The sequence below is a fragment of the Taeniopygia guttata genome, chromosome 3, assembly GCF_048771995.1.
Source record: "Taeniopygia guttata chromosome 3, bTaeGut7.mat, whole genome shotgun sequence".
NCBI lineage: Eukaryota > Metazoa > Chordata > Aves > Passeriformes > Estrildidae > Taeniopygia > Taeniopygia guttata.
Window position 1 is genome coordinate 98849442 of NC_133027.1, and position 14242 is coordinate 98863683.

General features: G+C 37.2%; 1 protein-coding gene across 5 annotated transcripts in view; it reads left to right on the plus strand.

Annotated features, from left to right (window-relative positions):
* SRBD1 (S1 RNA binding domain 1) overlaps window positions 1-14242 on the plus strand; it is a 123230-nt gene that overhangs the window by 50836 nt on the left and 58152 nt on the right. For all 5 annotated transcript variants that reach the window (XM_030268992.4, XM_030268994.4, XM_030268993.4 and 2 more), the window contains one exon: window positions 9914-10005. In XM_030268992.4, the coding sequence (XP_030124852.4) occupies window positions 9914-10005 (92 nt within the window). The remainder of the gene's footprint in view (window positions 1-9913; window positions 10006-14242) is intronic.

Sequence of the window (14242 nt, forward strand, 5' to 3'; positions counted from 1 at the left end):
GGTCTGCGTGCAGCACTATTACTTTATGTAACATTTGTCTTGAGTATATTGAGCTGGAGAATAAACTCATTAGGTGAATGCATCTCTATAAACCAAAACAGCTTATTTTTTTAGGTGAATTCCAAGTGAAAGTAAGCTAAAAAGAAACTACATGGCTAGAAAGATGTGGAAAGAACACTTTTACTTACTTAATACCTCAAAGAATTTTTCCTGCCAGCATTTATTCTGATTCCAGAACTCTTAATTTACTTTGAATTTCTCTATATGGAAAACCTGGGTACTTCAGCGTTCAGTAAGCTGTGCCAAGAAGTGTCTGTAGGTTAAAAATATTTAATATGAAGTCTTTGGATACAGCCTCACTGTTAAGAGTGTTGGGGAGGGAGCAGAGAGGAGCAGCAGCAGGGGATCTGTGATTCCTTCCCTATATGCAAAGTCTTTCTACGTTGCATTGCTCAACCCTAGCAGAGGGGGAGTTATTGACTCCACCTTTCCCTCCTGGACCTGTGCTGAGGAGAGGGTTGGGCTAACGAGGAGAGATTGAGTACTAAGATCAGTGGTATTGTAGGAAAGCACAGAGGGGAAACAGAATAAAGTCTGTCCCTGGCCAAAGCTACAGGTCAGAATTTTGCATGAATCAGGAGGATTCATGTGTGGAGGCAGCACAGCAGCACTGGCCAGGCTGCCTCCCAATTGCCCAGAGTGAGCATTAAAGAAAATGACAGTTGCTGGAGGTGCCATTCTCCAAGAGGCATTTTCTTCCATATGCTGTGGTCTTGTCCAGTTATGCTCCACTCTGGGAACAAAGTCTCCCTGAGAGTTCATGTGACTCCAAGCTCCAGCCTTTGGTCTGCATTCGCTAACTGCATTTTAAGCACAGCAGTTGCTGCATCTGTGTTGCTCGTTCTAACAAATAAAAATGAGTCACAAGAGCCATTATAGCACTGGAATGCCTTGTTCTTGTAGCCTTTCTAGGTAATTTGAAACTGACTATTCATATGTGATGCTTCTAAATGCTATGTTATTTGATTAAATCTGAATGCTCTATGAACTTCACCGACAAATAAATTGGTTGAGAGATCTTTATTCACGAAGGAACTTGATGGACTCTCCTCGGTGGGTCATTTGTTTTCTTGAGTGTCCTGTGTCCCACAGAAGGGTGATGTGGGTATGACAGTGCATGCAATAGGGAAATGTTTTGGCTTAAAAATTAAATAGGCTGTAGTCAGACATTTTCCAGCTATTCTATAAGTTGTCAGTGACACTGTCAAATACACATGGTACTAGTAAGGTCTAGGTATTTCTTTTATAGGCAGGAATCTTTTTTAGAAAGTATTGTATGTTTCCACAACCTTGATATTTGGTATTTCTTCAACTTGAGTTACTATACATAAGCATAAACTACCAGGTTTCATGGTTTTACCCTTTGCCTCTGCTGTTTCTAAGAACATCCAGAATAGGTCTTAGCTCTTGTAAAATCTTGCATGTCTGGAAATGGACTGGGTTAAACAATAGTTTTTGCCATGTGCTATCACTGCAAGGGTTTCTGCTTGGCTGAACTGAGAAGAAGCTGCTGGGAGGCCAGTGTTGGTGAAAGCCTTCTGCTCTGGAACTTGCAGATTCCTTTGGTCTGCTGTGTTTCCTGGTGTTGAGTCAAGCTTGTCATCTTCACCGAGTGTTTGAGAACTGTGAGGGACAGGGGCTAAAAAAGGCTGCTTATTGAGCCTTTCAGTGGGGAACAGTTTTTATAGGGTTTTTGGGGAGCATCAGAATATTTTTGGACTGTTCCATGTTTCTAATGTGCTTCTAGGTGATTTCATTTCATTGTCTATAAAGGTATGAAATGTGTTTAACATCACCTAGTGTTTATCTTCTTTTTGAAGCCTGACTGCCAAAATTTTTGTGTTTCTTTGTTTCCCTGTGCTTCCCTCCTGGGTAAAAACAGGTTGGGTAAAATCATGTCAGTGTTTGGCTACATTTTTCTAATGCTGTATGTACAGTTTGTTCCCCTGAATTCACTGGGATAATTTAGTTATGCAAAACTGCTGAGCATTGGCACGATTGGTCTTGAAATTATGAAGTATATTCATAAAGAGCATACCCCTTTCCATGCCTATTATATTTTAGAAGTGATCTCTAGGTTTACATTTCCTGAAGCCTTTTTTACTTGCCTTTCTTCTAATGGTAATTGATGATAGGAGACTTTTGAACATATTTGAATACAACCATTTTTAATTTATACTGCTAAGAATTGCTCCTGCTGCATGTTAATCGCATAAAATGTGCTTCTTTTGAGTTAAACTTGTCCTCTTGCATTAAGGTTATGTTGATTCTACAACATTATCCATATTGTCACAATTTCTTTTCCTTGGCATTGCTGCAGCAGGGAGACAAGCAGTAGCTACATTTTCTCTGAACTTCCTACTGTACTACACTGTTTCAAGTAAAAATGAATTACTTGACTGCTTTTTAGTTGGATGGTTAACTTGGAAGTAGATTTTGGACCTGAAGCTCAGATTTTAAAGCTCTGTGCAAGAGCAGAAAGGAGCTTCAGCTCCAGCTGCTTTATGAGCAATGACAGCACTTGTTTTCTGAAACTGTCAATGAAAGTGGTGGGGGCAGTCACAGGTGACTGTCACCTTCAGTCTTGAGACATGCCACCCTAGGTCTTTCACTTTTCACTGCAGACATGTATTTCTTCTGGGGATGAATCCACAGCACCAGTTTTGTTCTGATAACAGCATCTGGCACTAGATTGATTTAACAGGCTCTGAGGTTTGCTCTTTTCAGATATGCGCTTGTACGGCAGCTTCTGTGCAGCTCTGACATGGCCACACGCTGCTGTTGTTTTTTCTGCCTCCTAGCACCACGTGTGAAGCTAAAGCTCTTTGACACCTGCCATTTGGACCCTTTTCTTACTGAAAAATGTCATCGTATTCAGACAAGATGAAGACAGATATCTGATCATTCTTCCCTTTGCAGGGATGTGCTGAGGGCATGGTTCATACACAGCTGAATAAAGGATTCCAGACTGGAGCTATAACAGTTAGCTTTATTAGTTTAGTATGGTAACTAGTTCTTGATTTAGGAGTTCATAGAGTTTTCTTGTAAATGGACATTGAGGAAGTCTTGCATTTTATCTGTTCTTGAAAGACTGTAATTTGGTATTTCAAACCATTAAATTTGGCATGTTGTTGTTCTTTATCTGAAAGACTGTACTTCAATTCTGTAGGGAAGTTTAGTTTTGCATAAGTGTACTAGAAAAATTGGGAAACACAGTATCAGTGTAAGACTAAGTGTTACTTTAAGATAAGTCATTTTTAATTATCTCAAGCAGCAGTACCAACACTGATTACAATATCTTGCTAAAGATGGATTGAAACAGGCCAAATTCTTTCCTCTAGAGTACGTTCTAAAGATCTATACTCTAGCAGGAAAACCATCAGCTTAACTGATGCTAAATATCATTTATGGCTGAACAGGAGAGAAACACTTCCTAACGAAAGGATGATTGCCTTGAACTTCTGTCACTTCAGCAGCTGCTTGATGAGGTGCTGATTTATTATCCCTGCTTTGGGGTCAGCAAGCTGTTTCAAATGTAGGGTTTGCAATTGAAAGAGGTGATGCTATTCTGTGTTGTAATCTGCTGTAAAACAGAGTCCCCGGTATGAAATAATGTCCTAGTTTTTACTTGGCAAAGTAGATTGAGGTGGTCAAGAGCAAATTCCTTTTCTTTGCATGGCATAATTTCTAGCAAACTTCATGAAATACAGAAAAAATCATACATGGCTAGAAACACTGACACTTTTTTTGCTCTGACTTCAAAATGATAGTTGTAAGCAGAATTTCATCTTATATTTTCTATGGAAACTTACAGAATGCAGCTGAGCAACTATGTGGAATCTGTTTTGCTGCTCATCATTTGGTGTGCTCTCTGAAGATTGTTTGTGGGGTTAAATTTTTGTGTGTTTGGGAGCTCTGAGGCAGGAGCTGTACTTTAAGACTTATGGTGTCCCTCCTGCATCCAATTGAATAGCAGCAACTGTGGTCACTACAAGCTTTTTTTTAATACTTTTGCTAAAGATGACTTAACAGCTTTTTTCTAATTTGATTGATTTTGAAAGATGGACTGTCATATAAGCAATGCTTTTATGGTGTATAGTAACTAAAGGTTTTGAGTGAAGCAATGGAAATTTGAGGAATATTCCTTTCTCATCGAACAGTGTTTTTAGTATTAAATATATTTTGCAATGAAAATATCTCCCGGGTTCTATATATTGTTAATATTTAAAACTAATTCTTGATATTATTTGAAAAACACAGATGAATTGGATGCTGTTTGCCTTGATTCTATTGAATAATTATTACTTTCTAGTATAATTCTTTTTTCATGATCTAACATCTTCCTTTGCTATACTTTGCTATACTTTGTTGGTGATGGGGAAACACCAGATTATGAATCCTATTTCATCTATCAGAATGAACAGGCTTTTGAAAATCTTTGGTATTTTTATTCTTTGAATACATTATTCAGTATATACCAAAACCTTTTCATCTTGAACTTCCCTGATTTATGTTTTTCATATGAAAAAAAGCAATGGCAAAGCTGTGTCAGGGCCAGAGTCTGTCAGTCCTGGTGTCCTGTTGTTCCTGTGGTGAAGCACGTGTGGCTGCACAAATCACAGCCCAGCCTGTGCTGTGCTGCAGGCTCCAGCTGGCCACAGTCACCACCAGAGCAGAAGGAATTGTGCTGTGCACAGCACAGAGGTGCTGGAGCACCCGTGTGCCCAAACATGAGTTGCTAGGAGGGGCAGGTGGCTCTGCCTTTGGTCATGGTGAGGAGCTGAAAGGACCGCTCCAGTCGCGTTCTGCCATGTGCAGTGTCCTGCTTGACAGGAGCAGGAAGAGCAAGATGAGTCAAAATGCAAGTGAGGGCTTATTGTTGTTTCCTATGAAGAGCTTTTTCAACCTGCACTAGCTGGTTCTCATTAGTCAGCAAAAATGGGTGTGTAGGGAGACATATAACAGCAGATGCAGACATCCTATTTCTTCTGTAGTGTAACTCTCAACCCTTTTGGGTGTTAGGCTCTTCAGGAACTATTTGTGACTTCTGTGTTTCCAGTAAGGCTCAATGGATTTCTTATTAATAAAGTAGCCCAATCTTCTTTTGAGTATGTGCTTAATTAAGTTTTCCTTGCCCCCTTCTTAGTTGATTTTAATCATAACATCTGTCAACATAATTAAAGCTTGATACATTCTGAGTGTCTAAATGCAGCATTCTTTTCTAGAGAATATTTCGTCATTTTATTTAATTTTATTTTTCTGTCCCAGGTGATTCATACCCCAATTATTTTAGCAAATAACACTGAAAAAACCTTTGACTCTTCTTTTACTGTTGTACTTTGTGGGAGCCTCTGGCTTTGTAGCCACAAGTTTATGAGCAATATATTTATCAGTAAATATGTAAAAAGTTGAGTTAGAGGAATTGGCCACAATTACTAAATCAAGATTGTGAAGGGAGTTTTAATGGCAGATCATAATTTTATGGTCAAATACGAAAATCTTGGCCCATTTTGAGGTTTCCATACCTTTGCTTTTAGAGTGACCAGAATTTTCTTCCAAGTAATAAACACCAGACTCTTCTTCATACTGATGTTGTTTCTTAAATGTTATTTTAAAGAATTGAAGTTAGAAATCAGGAATTTGGAAGTTGTAGGAGTAGCAAGTTGTGTAAAGTTGGATAAAGTTGCCTTTTGTGTCTCTGTAGGTTATTAATCCAGTGTTGCATTTGACTGTAGGGAAATTATCTCAATGTAATATAGAAGTCTGAAATGTTGGTAAGGATCTTGAAAATGTCAGGAAGATGCATTCATTTTTAAACCCACAAATGTCTAGCCTGATACGTCTTTTCTTTTTTATGCATACATTAGATGTTTTTCGTAGTTTTCATTGTAAACATTTTTAAAGCTTACTACATAAGAAACCTGCAAGTTTTAAAAATAGTAATTTAGTTAGACCACTGTCGTTAACTAGCTGGTTACTTGTAATCTTTATGCATTTTGTAAAAAAGAGTAAAGTGTAAGGTTTTTTTTTTTTAATCTTTTACAAGAAAGACATTTTTTCATGTAAAAATTAGAAGATAGGATATCTGAATAATCTTTTCAGATCAATTAGGCACTGCTTATTTGAGCTGAGTAAGAAAACAGCTTGCTTTAGTACATGTTAAAAAGCTCCTTAAAGTATTTAGAGTATAGGTGGCATGGTCTCTAGCATAAAACTGACGGCCCACCAGGTGGTGCTGGTGGAATACATTTAATGTTGCCTTAGCTGCTTAAAATGTGTCCTAACAACTGTGATTGAGATGGGTGCAGTACAGGAAAACTTAGTTCATATGCAACAAGCCAGTTGGTACAATTGCAAAGAATACACTGTAATATTGTGTAGTGGCTTTGTGATTTGGCACTTTTAATTTTTTAAAATTGGATACAGATGCTGAGGAAAAACCCCTTATCCATGGGATGGCTGATGTGGGAAGCACAGTATGGAGGCGTAGTTCCAGATTCTTTACCTGCTTTTTTGCTAATTCAAAGAGAAGATTATGGAACTTTTCATTCATGCCCTAGAAGCTTATTGTATCATATCATAACCATGTGCTTATTTACCTACTACATATTGACTTTAAAAAGCAAAATATTTTTTCACTAAAACTGTTTAAAATATTTAGATTTGGTCAGAATCTTTCCTCCCAAGGAATGCACTGTAATGAGGGTCTTATGGGGCCAGTTCTTTTGTTTTTGTCTGCTAAGTGACAGAAAAACTTAAAATAAAAATAAATTCCAAATATGCACAAGATTTTAATACTATTTCACCAGCTTTTATGAAGTTGGTTTTGTTTTTTTTTTTTGACTCATTTGAGAATTGTATCCATTATAGAAATGGGAAGAGGAGATTGAAGAACAGTGTGGACCACAGCAGTTTGGAGTCAATTTCTGTTTCCTACTCATTTGAGCATGTTTGGTTTTCTTAATATGCCCTGACATAAAATATATATACATTATTTAAAATACATGATGTAGAGCATTTAGCAGTGTTAAATTAGCTTAAATTGTCTATAAAGTCATCCCCCTTTTCAAGAGAATGCTGAGAATGTGGAAAACATATGAAATGTCAGTGAACCAAAGTGACTGTCTCCTGTCTAGTCAAAAAGTAAAAGCCAGAACATCTGCTGACAATCCCTAAGGCTTGTAATCTTAGTATTTTGACCAAGCTAAATGTTTTAGCATTCTGTGTGCCATTGTCACGTTAGTATCCACCTCCCTGTAGCCATATCAAACCATGTGATAGCCACTAATAGTTCTGTAAAAGTTTGGTTGACTGTTGTTGAATGAACCAGAGGATGGTTTCTTTGGAGTGTGTGGCTTATGCGTTTAATCTGGGTAAAAGATTTATTTAACGTCTGGGTTTTGCTGTCTTGGGCCGAGCAGTATGAAGTTCTATGTGAGTGGAAATTTTTGCTCCCCTTTTCCATGTCTGCTGCACCAAATACTTCACAAAATAACTGCATGTGTATACTAGACCATCTCAGAGTGGATCTCGAGTATCCAGTGTATGCTGCTTCTGAAGGTGCTTTTTATATCTTGTTCTCTTTCTTGAAATAGTTTTTTATTTGGCTTCCCCCCTTCTCACCCCAGTGTATAAATGTTTTTGCCCTTGAGGAAAGGAAATATGCTTTTTTCAAATGTTTCTATCTCCTATCCTGAGTTTTCATTGTATCTACTCATTTTAGCAAGGAGTTTTTGTACTGCCTACCTTAAATCTGGCACAAGTTGCATATTACCATAGAATGGCAGTGTTGGTGCAATCCTTCTGCTTCTGCAAATCAGTGTAGTATTAATGAGAAACAGTAAAATATCGAGTGTGTTAAAATTCTCATCAAGGTCACATCAGTTTTTTCACTGCAGAAGATGCCGGGAGAGGATCAAGCAATAGGCTGTGTTCAGTCGTACAGTTTATAGTACAACATGGTAAAAATGACTGCGAAACACTGATTTTTTTTTTAAAATCTAAAATTATGACACTATATTATCAATGTATTAAATTTAAAAATTGCACGTGGACTAACGTTTGGGATCTGTTGGAATACGAAGATTGAAGAGAGATTAGTGAAAAGCTGTTAGAAGTGTGTGCTCATGTGTGGTTTTTTGGAAGCAATATGCAGAAAGGGAACACTTGCCAGATGCTGCCTTTATAAGGTGTGAACAGGTTAAGAAGTATGTTCTGCTGCATTGTTCTTTAAATTACTTGTTCATCAGAGAAATCAGTTTTATGAGTCTTCTGTCAACATCTTTATGTTAAGCAGTTAGATTTTTGTGATACGATCGTACTTCTGAGTGCTGTGGTAGGAATGTTTTATGAATGTCATTTATACTGAAGGAGTGCTCATAATACTGAATCTTTTGGAAAGATCATGAAATAGTTTCATTTTCACTTGCCCTATTCACCTGGTCTGAGGATGTTTTTCCTCCGTTTGAATGTGTCTGGAGTTACATTAATATTAAAGATAACAGTATTTTATTCTGTCTTTATTGAACGATCTGTTTGTACTACTGTTCTTTAGAGTTTTGGGTAACTTTAAAATCTGACTCGTATGTACAGCACTCCACCAAATTCCAGTTTTGACTGGGGAAGAGGGGAATCTGTAAAAAAAACCCCAGAAATTCTTACCTTTTATATTTGTATTTTACACTGTTTACTATTACTGTGCTTGGAACATTGAATGGGAATATATTTAACCTCTGAGCTGTTCTCCAGCTTTTTCTAAAGGGAGTGGTTTCTAGGTATCAGTTTCTTTATATAAAAATTTGACCTAATAAATGTTCCTAAAAGGAAAATTTATAGTCCAATTTTAAAACAATATAAAGCAAAGTTATGTTTTTTTGCTGAAAGGTCTGCTTCTTAAGGACTGTGGTTTCTCTCCTTATGGCAAAGATTAGGTTATTTTAGAAGTGGAATAGTAAAAGTAAAAATAGTTCTGAAACTGATAGTATTAATCTCCAGAGCAGTAGCCGTATGATGCCATAATTATCAACCTGAAATTCCAGTTTTGTTGAAGTTATTTGAAGAAATATAATGTTGATTCAGTGGTGCCAGAATTTCACAGCTGAAAATAAACTTAGACTGTGAATACTTGATTGCAGTTTTCTCTTGAGTGGAACTAGAGCACTTGAAGGGTTTTTAATTATGTGTTTGATTTGAATTGCTGAGTTTATCATCATTACTGAATGAGTTTGAGTTGTATGGTAGATAAATGAACTGAAGTTTAAGTTCCTGAAGACAAGCAATCTGTTTTTCTTTGGGGATGGCCGTGAGAGCTGGGAGAAGATGGTATTGACTGCTGCTGAGAAGGGAGCTGCAGCTCTGTGGCTCAGTTTGTATCAAGTTGGGGCTTTTGGAATGTTTTAGGGCAGCCGACTTGAGGCAATGTGTGTGCATGCTCATGGCTGGGATTCAAGTGATATGTTAGACTTTAGAATGTAGGTGTTTTTAATGAAATTGTCAGGTAGTTTTAGTTTTCTTTATGGAAGCCGGTTTGCCTATTTACTTCTGGTTACACTTGTTTCTTGGATTAATTTTCTTTCCTCTTGTAAAGATTGAGACAGGGACTGAGATCATGCACAGTGTGTATTTATAGTAAAGCCAGACTTGATAAAGAATGAATGTTGCAAGTCAGGGAGGGCTGTTTTCGCTTAAATGGAGATATTTTCCTTTGTACTGACTTACTTTTCTAAGCATTTGTTCTATGCAAAACCTGAGGCTTTAAAAAAAATCTAAAAGTTCACTTAAGTCACTTATAAAGCCTTCCACTTATGTTTTTCAGCTGTGTGCTGTTTTGCATATTTGCTGTTTTATTTTTCAGCATTGTCAGTGAAGCTGGAGCGTCAATCTACAGTGTCAGTCCAGAGGCGTCCAAGGAAATGCCAGACCTAGACCCTAACCTAAGAAGTGCAGGTATGAAGAGTATTTAATTTTATCACATTTCAACATGGAGCTCAAGTCTCAATTCTCAGCCTGTTTCGTTTATATTCTTAAATAAAATAATAGCCAAAAGTAGGAAAACAGTTTGTATATTTTGTTTCTAAACCTTAATTATTCTGTCATTTCACATTTGAAGTCCTAGGTGTGCAAGTGAATGACATCACCTTCTGCTCACGCCTGTAATGTAAAGATCCTTGTGGATGTATTCCTTCAGCAGGCTGGTACAGGAGAATTTATAGCGATGAATGGAACCAACGAATTGCATGAACTTTCACAGTTGCACATGTCCATATTCACAGGGGCTTGACCTTCCCTCTTCTCCTCTGTGTGTACATAAATATCTCCAGCAATAATGAAACCATTGAAAGGCTGGAAAAATGTAAAACTACAGCAGATAATTTACAAGTGTGCAATTGTCGTGATCACTGGAGTCTTCAATTGGCTGAATACAGTTTTCAAGAAATACTGTTTCGGTTTTGTTTTTAAAAAGTTATCTACTTCAGCATAAATGTCACTGAGGTCTAACAGAGCAATTGGAAATGTGAAAGTGTTGCCACTTTATAGTTTTAAGTGTTTGGTTAAAGTAGTCTTTAAAGATCAAATTCCTAGCAGCTCCATCTGTGTCCAAATTCTACTCATGGATTTGTTTTATTCTTAGACAGCTGTAAGGGCAGGTTTGAAATTATTTTTGTATTACTTCACTTACATATTTCTAATTGTATGTCTTACTGGATTTGTTTTTATCTACCTATGGGGGTTTTTTTTCTTAGTTTTTCTGCAGTTTGCTGTCATAATCAAATCTAGAAAATTGGAAAATGCAGCAGCACTCATATATAAACTTTTATTATAGTCAAAATTATAATTCTTAAATTTAATGTTTTTCTGGCAGGTTACTGGCCTGGAAATCCTTTGAAGGGTATAGATCAGCAGAAAAGAATTCTGACATGGTACTCAGGGGTAAAACTTTATAGAATTCCCCACGTTTCCCTTTCGTCTTATTTCCACAAAGGGGAAAGTGTTAACTTGATGTTTCAAGTGAATGTTTTTACAGGAATGTTCATGGAATGTCTGTATCAGCCCTTCCATTTGCAGGAGAGGTCTTTAGCTTCTTTTTGCTTGACTCCCTTTTCCCTGTCTGTGAACAGACTCCGTTGTAACTATTTCTTCCCTGGGCCACAGAGGTTTTAAATGTGTCTGGTATGGCCAGAGCAAATATTACATGTGACATTTCTGTATTTGTGACAGATAGCACTAGCTTTCCCTTGGGCCACAGTTTTTTATGGTGCTGATGTACTAAATGTAGCTTTAAAGTTGAGGTAAATGAACAAAAAACACTGAAAAGGAGGAAATGTAGTTATTAACATTATGCCTTTCCAGGTTTACATGTTTCTCATTTTCTCCAAAACTAATTTTTCAATATTCCAGACATTTTTATGTAGTGTTGTGCATCAAATATAGTGAATTAAATAAAATTTTTAATACATGATCAATTAAAATATTAATTACCTAGAGCTCATAATCACTCCATTATTACTAGGATTTTCTTCAGCCTTAATTTAAGTGCTTTTGCATCTGGTTTTAAAAGCAACAGCAATTTTAACATGCTGCACATGTTTTAACATGCATGTTTTAGGCTTTCTTCCTGACATCTTTTGGTGTCAATTTGTAATTAGCTGTGCTAAAGCTATGGATGTTTTCTTGAAGTTGAAGGTAAAAATGGGACATAACATTAGAGGGAAACATTAACTGATGTCTGAGGCTTTTTCAGCCTTTTGCTTGACTAGCTTACTTGTATAGTTTCAATTTTCCTTTAATTTGCAGCATACAGAAAAGTGACATTGTGTCAAAGCTGACTTACTTTTTATTTTAATTGTTGTCTTACATCATGTCAGATTCTGTGCTTACATGATAGCATTTAGTACATTAAAGGAAGCTGACAGCTGCATGATGATGTGTGACATTTATAGTTAAAATAAAAGGTACAGCTGACGTGAGATATCTGTGATCTTAATGCTATTTGCCACTTTAACATTTTTCTCAACAAAACTTTATGGAAGGTTTTTTGAATGACACAGATAGGCCTATGTTTGTCCATTGGGTACATAAAACTACAATATTAAATAATACATGTTGTATGAGAACTTTTTCATATCTGTAATATTTGCAGTGGTTAGAAATTGTTTGTAATCAGTTTTTGCTTTAGAGAAAAAAAAATAGAAGCTATCAGCCCTGATGGAAAAATTAACTTGATAGTTTCTCCTTGGCTAAATGCCCTATATAGGGGGAAAACCAGCAACATTTCTTGGGGGGTGCTAATTAAAGGTATTAGTTAATCCAAGGTCTCAACTGTTTTAGTGTTTTTTCCCTTTCAGCTATCTTTGAAGGTCATGGATGACATGAGTTTGTAATAAATGATTGAGAAAGATCTCTTTTAAACCAGTGGTGTATATATAAACTGTAGAAGAAAGTCTCTATAAACATCCATACAGCACTTTTCACCAAAATTGCACTTGCTTAAAAAAGAAAAAAAGTTACTTTTTAAAAACAATTTTCTGTTATCTACACTACAGGGAATTAAATAAGGTCTTTCCAACTTTAAAAGTGTTCTGAATATTTCATGAAAGTGCAGAAGCTTCTGTACTGCTACTGCAATTCCTATAAAATCTTGTGGAGTGGGACTCAGCTAAGTAGATAGTAAAGAGCTTGATGAAACCTAGTTACTTGTGTTTGAGTAGAGTGAGAAGGTATATATCCCCTTCTGACAGTCATTGTAGGATTAATGAGCAGAACAGCTATTTCTCAGCCTCACAGAATTAGGAGATAAGAGGCTTATAGCCAGAGCAATAAAAGGATTTCCTACTTGATAGGCTGAGGAAGTTCAGCTGCAGCAGATTAGGAGGGTTCTGTCTAGAGAGCAAGCTGCTGGAGTTCAGGGTGTTGGATGAACCTGCAATATGATTGCAGTCTGACAGAGAAGGGAGTGCAAGGCTTCTTTGAATTCTTCTTCTCAAAAACTTTGCCCAAGGACACACTTGAGATTTGGGGTGGGAAGTTTTGTAGGGAAGAGTGGAGATAATGAAAAGAGTACTTTGCATGCTGGAAGTGTTGATCACCTTTGTGAAGTTTATTAAGATGTGCTCTAGCAAGGCTCTGTGGCTGCCAGCTCTGAGGCTGTAAGGTATTGGTAATGAGGGAGCTGTGAGGCTGGGTGGATGACTGCAGTTCTATTTCTGCCCTGGCATGTGTCCTCTGGCCACCCTCTTGAAACAGCAGTTAAAATGTTTCATTTGGTGGAGTTTTCATAAAGCTGTCAAACTTGTATTTTTTTGGTTGTTCCATTAATTTGCTGGGGTTTTTGCTTCTTTTTAAAAAAAATTATTTCCTGACCTAGCATCAGTACACCACTTCATGTTTAGCCTTTGGTTAGTTTTTTTCCATGATAGCTTCAAGGAGGAGTTATGTACTTGAACTTGCCTGTAAAGTCTCCTGGATTGCTCTGGGTCTCTGTGATTGAGATTTATTTGTGCCTTTTTCAATGCAAAGCCTGGATGCAAGTTCTCTTAGAAGCAGTTTTAAGTAACAGTTTACTGGGCATGGTACTTCGCCTTGCAACTTTAACAGTAATTCACTTACCATGGGTTACCTTTCGTTGCCAGAGCACATGAGATGATTGTCTTGGTGTGTTATTCTTTGTAGAAGAAAAAAGAAAAACTCAGCAGTGACAGGCATTCCTCCCTCAGACAGATGAGCTCAGGGACAGTCTGTGCCAGCCTGGCTTTGGTTGCTGTCACTGGGCCTGTGAATCCTGGAATTCAGTGATTTTCCAAAGGTTGATGTCATTGCTTCACTTCATCCTGTTCCATATGGTTTTGCCTAAAGTTTTGTTGTGCAGAGCCTGTATTCCTAATAAAAATAAGTTTTATGGGATGAGAAATTAAGAATGTCAGTACAGGTGTCCACATGTATACTCGTCCAGGCTTTCTTTTTTCTTCTCTGTGTTTCTCCACTTCTACACCCCCTTGTTGCAAATGCTTGTTGGCTTGAGCAAGTTTGGCCACACAAAAGGGGAAGTCTGGAGGAATAGGTGAAATATATAGAAAGTGTAAGCACATATAGCTCGTGATGAAGGATTGTCACACAGAAATGTGAAATTTTCTGGATGCCTGGGAGCTTTTTAAGGTATGGCCAGCTAGTAGAAGTTTTATTGTCC